Genomic DNA, 12,806 nt, shown 5'->3' on the forward strand with positions numbered 1-12,806 from the left:
GCTCAGTAAGGTGTTAAACATTTTTCTATAATTCGCAGTGTAGTTCGTCAATATGTTTGGCATCGTCATCGTCATCGTCATCGTCATCGTCATCGTCATCGTCATCGTCATCGTCATCGTCATCGTCATCGTCATCGTCATCGTCATCGTCATCGTCATCGTCATCGTCATCATCATCATCATCATCATCATCATCATCATCATCATCATCATCATCATCATCATCATCATCATCATCATCATCATCATCATCATCATCATCATCATCATCATCATCATCATCATTATCATCATCATCATCATCATCATCACCTACCTAAGGCAACATCTTAAAAGAAAAGTTAATTTTTTGCTCCTTTTAAAAAACAAGGAAAATAAATATTTGTAACCTTGTGTACGGTAAATTATGTTGTAGTACTTGCCGGGAATTAAAAATGTCCATTAATTCTAATTTATCTATATTAATCTAATTATTTTTCAGGTATAGTTTAAAAAAAAAGGAAACCAAAGAGGAACAATGACCCACTTAACAAATCGTTTAACCTTGGTTCTCACTATGGGCTAACGATGAGCTAACCATAGTGCGCATGACGCGCTAAGACCTTAGCTCATAGTGTCAACGTAAAAGTACCTGCTTAGCTCACAGCTGAACTCATCGTTAGCTCATCGTTAGCCGATTTTTAGAAATCAAAATTTTTTGATATTTTTTTGGCTAACAGTGAGATAAGCTCACTTTCAGCATTTTTCAAGGGAAGCCGACATAAATCGTGCTCAAAGTGATTTATGTTTTTATAAATAGTAGTGTTTTGTTGTGAATGGTTGTTTTAAAAATAAATGGCTGACAAAATTAAAAAATGACGTTTGAAAAAGAAGGAGAAGAGTTGGCGTTAAGGGTGAAAGATTTTTCCTGCCTTTCTGACCTAAAGTGGTTTCCTTTTTCGTAATTTTGTTAATTCCTTTCTTTCCAGGCTACGTCGTCTTCTTCGAAGTAGTAATAATAGCAAGACTTTCTCGTATTATATTCGGCTACAAAAGAGCTAACGATGCAACGTAGTGTGAACGTGAAACCAGCTACCCGTAGCTCAAAAATTGAAATCGGCTAACACATTATGCGCACTATGGTTAGCTCATCGTTAGTCCGTTAGTCTCACACTCTGGAATTTTTCCAAAAATTTTCTTGAAATAAATCGTGTACGTTATTTAATTTAGTCCGAAATAATTTGTTTTCGTTATTATCTGCTTCTTACGAGAATTTGCCATATTTAAGCTTTATTTTAAAATTTTGAGGGAACGCTTCAATGTTTAGTTCAGCATTATCTTTTAAAAAACCGCTCATCTTAAAAGAACAATATAGTAAAGGCGGGCTTACACGTACAGTTTTCTTGTTAAAGAAAACTTTCGAAAGAAAAATTTCAAGCTTTTTACACTATATCAATTTTTATTGCGAAATGTTTGTAATCACTTGAGTCATGGTGTAATTCAGGTGCCCTGTTCAATCCAATACAAAAAAAAAAGTGAAAAATCTACACCTTTATTTTATTATTCACTGGAAATATTACTTCAAATAAAACGTTCTTTACCATCCTTGTTCCTCTGCTGTTGGCGTATATGGTGCCTGTCTGTTGCGAGATCTATGCGCTGCATCGAATTCACTTATAGTTTGTGTTTTTTGTTCGTAAAATTACGTATCTTCGTTTGTTTAGAAGATACAAAATGTCAAACCCAAAGTGGCGAATGAAAGTACGCCATGTGATATAGTCAGGATGTCGGCATCCTTTGAAAAAACTTTTAGAAGAAAACAGGTGGTAAAAACGTTCGAAATGTTTAAAAATATTTCGAAATGCTCCTTACACTATGAAATACTTGTTTCGAAAGATTTCTTTAACAAGAAAACTGTACGTGCAAGCCCGCCTTAAGGGCTGTTCTCATATGGGAAGTATTCCGGCCCTTAGACAAAGTAGAATAACCAATTTAAAAAGTGCGAAATAATGATAAACGCACCAGACAGCCTATGGTCATATCCTAAAATTGTCTCGATTACTTGACGGTCTCGTTATCTATATATATATATATATGTATAAATAGAGACTCCTTGGACCCTCTAATTAGATTTTACACCATGCTTTTATTTTCTGTAAATATTTTCTGTAAATTTCGTAGCAGTCTACTGTATGAGATTTGTATTTTGTGAAAAAAATTTTTGGTTAAAGACAGTATGCAAGTTGCTGAAAAAACTGTCGTTGTTAATACAGATCTACTCCTTACAAACCTTTCATTTTGTGTAAAGTTTGGTGGGGAAGGGCCGCATGCAATGTATCGAATTATAATTTATTCCTTGCAAGAATATTTTTTACATTTTAGATTTTTTTTGCTGGAAGAACTATGCAATATTTAAAGTGTTGTTAACTGTTTATTTTTCAGATTTTGTGCTAACTCTTAAAATACATAACAACATGCATTTCTGGGCGAAACATTAATTAGTTTATTTGGGGAAGGTACATTTTTATGGTCAGTACCTTCTTTGATAAAAACATATCCTTTTGTTCTAAAAACACTATGAAGGTGTAGTTCTAAAAAATTACACTTTATTGTTATTCTTTATTTATATACATATTTTTTTTACTTTGTCGCAATAAGTGGTGCAGTACTTCACAAATCCGTATCGCGCACTGTGCTGTCTGCAATTGATTTGCATTGCGATTGCCATCATACCAGTGTTTGACCAGAAATCTCAAATGAATCCACCAGTATTAAACAATCCGTAAATCGTAGCTATTCTTTTTATAATAGATAAGGTAAACTATCTTTTCCAAATGCTTTTGGTCATAGCCCAAAGCCTTGGCCAAGGATTGTAGAATACTAGAAGATCGTGAAGATCAGATTATTTACAGTCTGTACTCTTATTAGTTGTATAAGAAACGAAGCTTTCCTATTGGCTTCTCAGGTAATAACAATGACAGGGTCCGAGCAAATATTTAAGCCTAAAGCCTAAATATCATAACCCCGTGCATCCAGCCTAGCTGCACTGTCTCTCCCTGTATCCCTCAAGGCGATTTTAAAGATTCCGCCTCGCGTGCCGGTCGGCGGAAATCAAAAAGCATTGTTGAAGGTTTAAATAGGTTTAAAAAATGTGTGTCGAAGTCTACATACTCTTTGTTGATGCTTTATCCAACTATTCACTTGTTGCGTTGTGTCCTTCTAAATTCTTTTCTTGGAAGAGAAAGAATTTTATTTTTCTCAAAATCCTCTAAGTTTTTTTCTGTCACAGATCTACCAGATCAATTCCATCATTGTGATGATCAGCCGCCACCTTTTAAATTACTAACAACAAGAGCGTATAAGCAAAGAAAAGGTTTCCCAGCAATTACGCTGACAAGAATACTAAAATATGCTACATTTTGTGTGTCTTTTAATTTATCGTGTAACAAGAACTAAGCAATAATTGGCTGCAGATGAACTAAAAGTAATGGTGCAGTTTTTTTACAAAGGATTATTACTGGGATAATCAAAACAACCATTGCAACCATTACAAGCTAATTATTTCGTAACTATAATTATCTTTAAATAAACACTGATTACAGATTGAATAAATACATTTACTCCATGCAGGCACAGCGCTATAGTTTCGCCAAAGATCAGAAATTATTACTAAAATAGGTAAAGGCATGGGTTTTTTTCTAAAAAAAATTTTTTTCAGTGATTAGATAAAAAAAGATTTGCGCTTTAAAAATGGTGCAAAAATATTTTTAAAAAAATGTATTTAGGATAGATTATTATCCCCCCAAAATTTTTTTTTCATAAATCACTTTTTTGTTATGCGATAAATACGATGGCACTAAAGGGTCACACTTCCATACAAAAAAAAATTGAGACTTCTATTCAAAATATTTAGACTTCTGTTTAAAAAAACAAAAACTTCTATACAAATAATTGAAATAACTATCATTGAAAAAAATGCAATCTTCTATTCATAATAATAAAAACTTTCATTGAAAAATTCAAAAAACTTCTGTAAAAAAAAAAATTGCGAACTTCTATAAAAAACTTTGAAACTTCTATAACTTTTTTGAAAGGTTCTATCGGCTACCGTAAAATTAATGATACTAAATTATAAACAAACATGGACGCCGTGCTGGAGCAAATTGTACGCAGCCAGGTAGAATCGTACATGATGAATACTTCAAAGTCAACAGCAAGTAGTTATTGTACGATGGCTCTGAGGGGTCACACTTCTGTCATAACTTTTTTTTACTTCTGCACTTTTTTTGAAAATACTTCTGCACTTTTTTTGAAAATATATACTTCTGCAATTTTTTTGAAAATACTTCTGCACTTTTTTTTGAAAATACTTCTGCACTTTTTTTTGAAAATACTTCTGCACTTTTTTTGAAAATACTTCTGCGCACCTTTTTTTAAAATACTTCTGCAATTTTACTTCTGCACATTTTTTAAAAAAACTTTTAGGAAGGAACTTTATTTAAATATGGCGGATATAAACAGATCGTAAAATGCAAATATTTTGGTGCAATATGTTAGCTAGGCCCCAGCCCGAAGAAATTGTAGTTATTAAAATAAAGTTTACTTCAGTCCTCAATGTGTTGCTTGTTATTTTTTGGTAGGTTAAAGGTTATATAGACGCTAGCTAGCTATTTGTGTGGACCTAATGGGATGGCTTTTTATAAAAATGTGAACATAAGCAACGTTTAACTGTACTAAAATTGGTGCCTTGGGCAAACTGTATTATTTTTTATTTTTAGTGTAAATCAATGGACAATATTTTAAAGAATACCATTAGAACAGAAATCAAATCATTTATGGATTCAGAAAATACAAATAATGAAAGAAAAGAAGACAAAAAAGACAAGGGTCCACGAAAAACAGAACAAAGACTAGGACAACTGTTATCCAAAATTCGAGCAAAGTCATCTGAAAGTGGAAGTTCACAATATTCTAGTCGACCCTCCAAAAAGTACAAAAAGTTACAACTTAAGTATGAGAGATATGATAACCTAATTAACGAATTCAAAGTGGTAAGGCTAAAAGATGGAGGAGGCCCAAGATTCGTTGACGTGGAACAAGAAACTCCTATATCATTCCAAGAAATAAAGGAACTAGCTAAAAACTTTTACTTTGATGATAACAACTGTAACAATTTTTCAGAAAACGTTGCTGAATGCACAATTGATCTTGTAGCAATCACAGGTCAAAATATTGATGAAGATGAAGACATGTGGGAATACCTTAAGAGAAAAGGCCTTGTTATTTCTAAAACATTCTCTGTCTTAAGGTCAACATATGTAGATTTAAGTGAGGACAATTTACCTGCAGTTTTCAACAATTTTAATGAATTTAATGAGTCAATGAATGTTGAAAGTACACCCAAACGAAAATTGTGCCATACCTGCCACTGTACCTACACTGGAAGTGAATGCTTCATCTGCTTACAAAATCAAGAGTACTTGGAAAGTCTTGAAAAGGACAAGGAAAAGACTGCATTAGAACTGAACTTGACAACAGCTACAGAACTAAACGATTGTTTTGACAACGAAATGCCAAATAGTTCATTTGAAGGAAATCCTATTCCTGATTTGCCATCAGTTGCCGAATTAAGGCAGATCAGATTAAATCTATTTACCACAGATGTACCTGAATGTTTAACTGCAGAAAAAGAAGTAAAAGTTAACAGACACAATATAAGAAAAGACTTGATTAAAGCTTTCCAAGATGAGGTAATTTTACTGTTTGTATATTAATTATGACGGGAATTTAAGTGACAGATTTTGGTCCAAACCGGCAAATTTTCTTGGCACCAAAAGTTTTGTATACTTCCAATGATATTAAGTAAAATTTATATTATTTACTAGATCAAGGTGAATGAGAAGATCACTTACACTGTTATTGATTCCCATGGGCTCTCAGAAAATGGTGTAGGATCAGGTGTATCAAGAGATGTATATTCAATGTTTTGGAAAGACGTTGCAGATAGCTATTTAGTTGGTGCTGATGAGCGTGTTCCCTTTGTTAGACATGACCTCTATGTATCAGAATGGGAGGCTATTGGTAAAATTCTTGTCAAAGGTTTTATTGACACTGGATACTTTCCAATAGTTATCAGTCGTTCATTTATGCATTACTGCTTGTATGGGGAAGTGAATAATCCTGATGATCTAATAGATGGGTTTTTAAGGTATTTATCTCAAATGGAACGAACAGTTGTTCAAGAAGCACTTGCTTCTAAAAAATCTGATATTTTTACCTCAGAAGAATTTATGGACATTCTTGATCAGTTTAAGTGTCGTACATTGGTAACTTCTAGTAATGTTAATGAAGTGGTGATTGAGCTTGCAAGACAAGAACTATACCAGAAACCTCATATAATGGCAACATGCTGGAGAACTAATTTCGCCCCTCTAATAACACACCTATCAACTCCGGAATCTCTTGTTGCCTTGTATGAAAAGGTAGAACCAACGGCAAAAAAGCTTTTAGCATTAATTGTTTCGGACCCTGCTAACGAGAGTGAAAGAGATGCACTTCAGTATTTTAAAAGATTTGTGCGGGGACTGGAAAATATGGAGTTAAAGCGACTATTGCAATTTCTTACTGGTTCAGAACTGATAATAGTCAATTCACTGCACATAATGTTTAAAAAAGATGTAACTGAATTCTCCAGAAGGCCAATAGCACATACATGTGGGCCTATGTTGGAATTACCATCAACTTACAACAATTTTTGTGAGCTTAGAGAGGAATTTACAAGTATATTGAAAAAATCAACATGGGAAATAGACATTGTATGACTGAGTTCATATTTCTTTGTTATGTTTGGTAATATATGATCATTTACTAAAACTTCTGCTTAACTGACCATGGTGACATTTTTTGTAATTAGGAAAATACCAATCAGTTTATTTACATGCTTATGTTTTATTTTTAACTTTTTTTGTGGTCTGTAGACGTCCTTTTTTCTTTATATATTACTCACTAAGCTTTACTACGGTTTACTATTTGTTTTATGTCCTAATATCAGTACAAAAATGGGTACGAGAGTATAGTTATGTTGCCAAAAAAGGATTTGTTATTTTGTTAAGATCTATTTGTTTTTACGATTGCAGTGTTTGTTGTATATATATGACTCACATTTATTTTGGTTTACTAGAAAAATTACTTATTGTATGAACTTTTTAAGGAAAAAAAGCAATAAGAAAACAACAAATGTTTATATTTTGTTCAAGTGTATTATGAGAATTCATCAATCTTTTCAATAAGATAAAAATACAAATGTAGTGCCTCCTCTGGATTTTGTGGTTGAGCGATACCATCGCGATTCATAAAATGGTCTGCAAACTCCTGAAACTCGTACGAGAAATCACAATGCTCATTTTCAGTGACCGATTGGAATTCATTAACTTCCTGGGGATGCACGTTTTGTAAACAATCCTCTGCGTCAAACAAATGAGGAAGGAAAAACATAGAATCGGGACGACCACTTGGTCCACCATTATTGCTTTTTGAGATTAAATGTGAGTTCCATTCCTCAACAATTGAATTTAAATCACTTCGAATCAATGGCATAAAACAATATCGAATACAGTCCAATATAACTGGATCGGAAGTAAAAAGCGTGTCTGAGTCAGCTAAATCCCGGAAAAAATGCCGCCACCACCCAATACGATCCCGTTGTAACATGGCCCAAAATGACTCAATTCTCTGGTTCTGTGGCGATGTTGTTATACTGAAAGATTCCTCAGCGTCTGCGCCTGAAAGTGATCTCAAGTAAACGTGAACGGGCTCGATGAGTGCATGTTCAGTTCCATCATCTGCTTTAATTGTCAAAGGAAGTCCTTTCAAATTTAAAACGGCATCTAAATAGTATCCAGCGATAACTTCAGGCAGTTTATTAGTGGTCCCTACTTTAAGCCAAATTATTTTGCGTGAAAAGCCGTCAATACATCCATGAATGCTAAAACCATACGGCTTAAGCTTATCGTGGCCATCAATGTGCCAGACATAATTTGGGCCTCGAGCTCGGTATGCTCTTCGACGAAGGCGCCGTCTCTTTCTCCTATTTACTCCCTCTGGATCAAAATACCTTATTGCTAGCCTAACATCATCTCGTCTGCAGATTATGCCTTTTGACGTTAAACATCTATGAATGCGACGATAGCCCAGCTCAGCTCCACTACCATCCAGTTGCTCCTTCACAGCCTGCATCACATCTGTGTGTTGATTTCTAATACTTGCCAAGGGCCTTTTTCTCATACCATAAAGACGAAACCATCTTTTTAATGTCGATAAACTAATTTTATAGTTATGATGTATACGAAGGAATTCTAGTATCTCCAGGTATGTCAGTCCTTGATTGAAATAAACCTTAATAGCATCCTTCACGCTTTCCATGACGGTGTAGTGAATAAGGAGATACTAGACAACTGATTAATAACGCCAAAAGTGAGTTAGAAAATTAAAAAAAATGCAAAAGTGAAAAAAGAAAATTGCAGAAGTAAAAAAAAAAATTGCAGAAGGGAAAAAATTTTTTGCAGAAGTGAAAAAAAAAATTGCAGAAGTGAGAAAAAAAATTACAGAAGTGAAAAAAAAAATTGCAGAAGTTAAAAAAAAAATTGCAGAAGTGAAGAAAAAATTACAGAAGTGAAAAAAAAAATTGCAGAAGTTAAAAAAAAAATTGTAGAAGTGAAAAAAAAGTTAACAGAAGTAAAAAAATACTTTACAGAAGTGTGACCCCTCAGAGCCATCGTATTATTGTAATGCAAACAACCCCGATGACGGTTCTTCAAGTTCTTCGAGCACTAGTAGTGCTAACACAAAACGGAAAACAGAAACTCGTCTTGGCAATTTATTGTCAAGAGTTCGTCAAAAGGCCTCGTCATCCTCTTCGAAAAGTTACACACCTCAAAAGATCAAAAAAGTACAAGTGAAATGGGAGCGATATAATCCATCGAGAGAAGGATACGAAATAGTAAAACAGAAAGATTAGGGGTGGATATCGATTCATCAAGGTGGAAGTTGGAACACCATTGAATTTTGAAGAGCTTAAATACAATGCTTTGAAGTTGTATTTTGACCAAAATGACTGTAATAGTTACATGGAGGCAGAACCAGAGTGCATGAAGTCGTTAGTCGTTATGTGGTCCAAATGGGGAAACATTAGATGAAGATGAAGACCTTTGGGCATACATTGAAAGGAAAGGTCTATTTTTATCGAAGTGTTGGTTTGTTTTATCAAATAAATCTGTAGCATATGACCATGATAACGAGTATAAAGAAGCTGGTCAGGAAACTTTGAATAAACAAAATGATTACATTGAAACTTTCACTGAGAACTTTTGCCATGCAATAACAGAACCAAAGGAAATTAGCAGGCGAAGTATATGTTCTGTTTGTAATTGCAGCTATATCGGAAACCAATGTATTATTTGCATCCAAAATAATGAGTATAGTGCTTCTTGTATTGCAGATAGCAACTTGAACTTGTTTGGCAATTTGTGTGAACCTTCTTGTGTTGATGATGACTCTCAACTTTCAAATGAAAACGAAGAAGAAATGCCATCTTTAAATCAATTGAGAGGAAGAAGGATTCAAACTTTAGCTGGAGCTTCAATAGCTATAGCAACCGGTGGGAACGAGCCTTCGAATTTGGATAATGCAAGCGCAAGTTCTGATGTTACAGACGTAGTACAGCACATTGCTAAAATACACCGTATGACGATAAAGAAAGATTTGATGGATTTATTTATTACTAAGCAGGTGAGACCATTTTGTATTTTACAATAATTAAGACCCTCTCTGAATACAATAAAACAATAATAAAAACACGTCTTATAGACCTTTTCATAAATTATTGCGCAATAGTATGCCTCGTATTGAAAACGAGACAAGCGGTGCTAAACTTTTTTGTAAACAAAATGTCAGAGGGGAGTGCGAAGAAAAAACATAAAAGATCTCAAGGAAAGCAATGTGCTTCCTGGGGATGCAATAATCGTAGCCTGATTGAATTTGAAAATGAATTAATATCTTCAACCATAAGTTTTTTTTAAATTTCCGAAAGATTCAGGAACAAGGAAAGTGTGGTGCAGCCGAATTAAACGTATTGATGGACAAGACAACTTTAGAGTAACCAGCCATACTGTGCTGTTCGAAAAACACTTTGCAAAAAGTGATATAAGAAAAGCCCCTGGAGGGACACGCCGCAGATGAGAGATGGAGCCAAACCTGCACTATTTGAAAATGTGGAGGATTTTAGCAAAAGAAAAGCTCCTGTTAACAGACCATCTCCTCGAAAAAAATTTAGAGAGACATCCGCTCTAATTCCCGATGAGACTGAGATAGGGGATGATTCAACTGAATTTGTAGCTGAGCCAGACTTTATTATGAATGAGGAACCAGAAGCAATTTTTTAGGTAGATCTGTGGATGTTGGATTTTAATTTTTTTTGTAAATTTAGGGTTAAGGTAGATGTAACTAACAGCTAACATAATGATAATATAAGAAAAGTATTTACACAAGCTCGAACCCAGCACCTTTTACCGTGGCGTCGAAAAGGCGCTGGCACAGGCTGGTCACGTGGGCATCAAATGAACCTGGTTCATTTTTAATTTATGCAAATTCTGCATATTTACGATTTTGGCGATGGGCTGGAAAGATGTGGTATATACGTGTTTTCAAGCAGCTGAATAATGTTTTTGAAAAGTATAAAAAGTTGCCCTTGTTTATTTTAAAACCAAAACAAGTTCAATGTTTCAAGTATTTAGGAGAAGGATACCACGTTATAGCTGTTTCGCCTACAGGGTTTGGTAAATCGTTAATTTATCAACTTTTACCCAACTTTGTTCCAGAACGAAAGGCAGAGGCAATATTGTACTTTTTGTCTCTCCTTTAGCATCAATTATTCAAAATCAGCTAGTATATTTAACTAAAGTAGGCATTGAATGTGGTTTCTTACAACTCGAAGACCACGCTAATAGTCAGAAGTACAAACCCTTGTTTGAAGAAGATTTGAATGATGCATCAAATTCTATTTTCAAAATTTCAAAAAGCATTGTTGCAGGCAAATGTAAAATTTTATTTGCACATGCAGAGTCCCTGTTATCAGATCAGGGAAGGAAAATATTAAGATCAAAAATTTATGAGGAAAATGTTGTGGCTTGTGTGATAGGCGAGGCACATTGTGTGGAATTATGGTAAGTATAGCTAGCTAGCTAGCTTTCTTTGTAAACTTAACGTATCAAAAATCTAGCTACATACATAGCTATTGTATATAAAAATAATATGCCTAAATATAGCAACTAACTAATATATATTATATATCCATTTGAAAAAGTTTCACAAACAAAATATGTGTATATGTATAGCTATAATAATTGAATAATATAAATTTATCACGTAATACATACAGTTAAGCTACAAAATTGATGAATTACTGCATGTTATATCTAGGGGTGAAGAATTTCGTACAGAATTTCAAAACTTATCAGTTTTACAAGCATTCTTCCCTCACAGTATCATGTTAGCTTTGACTGCAACTGCTTCACCCACGAAATTACGTAATTTAAAAAAAGCTTTGAAAATAGAAAATTGCAAAGTGGTTACTGCAAATCCAAATCGTAAAAGCATTTTTTAAAAAAAAGAAATAAAAAATGAGTAATTGCAAAGGTTTAGCAGGATATGAGGATAAACAATAACACTTCTTTCTGGTTTAACACGTTGGACACTTGACTTTTAGCTAGGCTAACCTTAAGACGGAATCAACAGTCTTTAGTCATTTAATAACCTGGAATTTTGTGACTTTTGAATAGAATACGGTCCATAAGCCATTAAAGAATACCCTTCTTTAATTTTAGTGTTATAATAGTAAAGCCGGTAATAACTGTCGGCGCTAGTTATGCCGCAAGTTATGAAAAAGACTATACGATAGACTGCAAACTCTCCCCCTCTGATGATAACAAAGAAAATCCATTTATTTCTGCTGTACAAAAACCCAATGGTGAAAAAGAAACTGAAGAGCGTGTAGAAATTACGCAAGGTGAATGTATGACTAATTTACAAAAAGGTGGAAAATTGCAGGAAAATTGCACTTGACAAATTGATACTCCAAGGAAGACATATCACTGTTTCATTTGATAATGTTTTTGGGGACTTAATTTCGCATTATCGAAAAATTGATATACTTTCAGAACGGATTAATTTATCATTTTCTGAAGATTACGGGGTTGGTGATGGTGCAACCAAAGATGTGTATGCAAAATGTTTTGATGAATTTTATAAACAGTGTGAAGGAGAGTGTCAAAAAGTACCAATAGCAACTATGGACAAAAATGACCTTGAAACCTTTGGTAAATTAATAACTCATGCCTTTATCCAACATGGACTTTTTCCATTACAAATTTCCAAGGCATCGATCAAATATTCTCTTTATGTAAATGTTGATGATAAAGACCTTGTTTCCACTTTCCTGTTATTTTTACCAAACAATAAACGTGCTTTGTTTGAAAAATTTAGCGAAGTTAAACCTGTTCTTGATATTCTAACTGAGTATAAAATCAGGTATATATATATATATATCAGGTATATATATATATCAGGTATCATTTTTGGACTTTGCGACCAAATGATGCTATTAGTAGTATATATATATATATATATATATATATATATATATATATATATATATATATATATATATATATATATATATATATATATATATATATATATATATATATATATATATATATATATATATATATATATATATATATATATATATATATATATATATATATATATAT

General features: G+C 33.4%; 1 protein-coding gene across 1 annotated transcript; it reads left to right on the forward strand.

Annotated features, from left to right (window-relative positions):
- The first annotated feature begins 4,757 nt into the window (after positions 1 to 4,757).
- On the forward strand, positions 4,758 to 6,802 carry LOC130657280 (uncharacterized). The gene is made up of 2 exons (XM_057460262.1): positions 4,758 to 5,729; positions 5,865 to 6,802. Exons 1-2 carry the CDS (start codon positions 4,767 to 4,769, stop codon positions 6,798 to 6,800), a joined length of 1,899 nt encoding a protein of 632 aa, XP_057316245.1. The 5' UTR covers positions 4,758 to 4,766; the 3' UTR covers positions 6,801 to 6,802.
- The last annotated feature ends 6,004 nt before the right edge of the window (positions 6,803 to 12,806 follow it).

The sequence above is a fragment of the Hydractinia symbiolongicarpus genome, chromosome 9 (genome assembly GCF_029227915.1).
Source record: "Hydractinia symbiolongicarpus strain clone_291-10 chromosome 9, HSymV2.1, whole genome shotgun sequence".
Lineage (NCBI taxonomy): Eukaryota > Metazoa > Cnidaria > Hydrozoa > Anthoathecata > Hydractiniidae > Hydractinia > Hydractinia symbiolongicarpus.

Excerpts from the sequence above, each read along its gene's own strand:
- LOC130657280 (XM_057460262.1), top strand. The coding sequence starts at position 4,767 with ATGGACAATATTTTAAAGAATACCATTAGAACAGAAATCAAATCATTT. Across the intron at positions 5,730-5,864 it reads TTAAAGCTTTCCAAGATGAG|ATCAAGGTGAATGAGAAGAT; the intron begins GTAATTTTACTG and ends ATTATTTACTAG.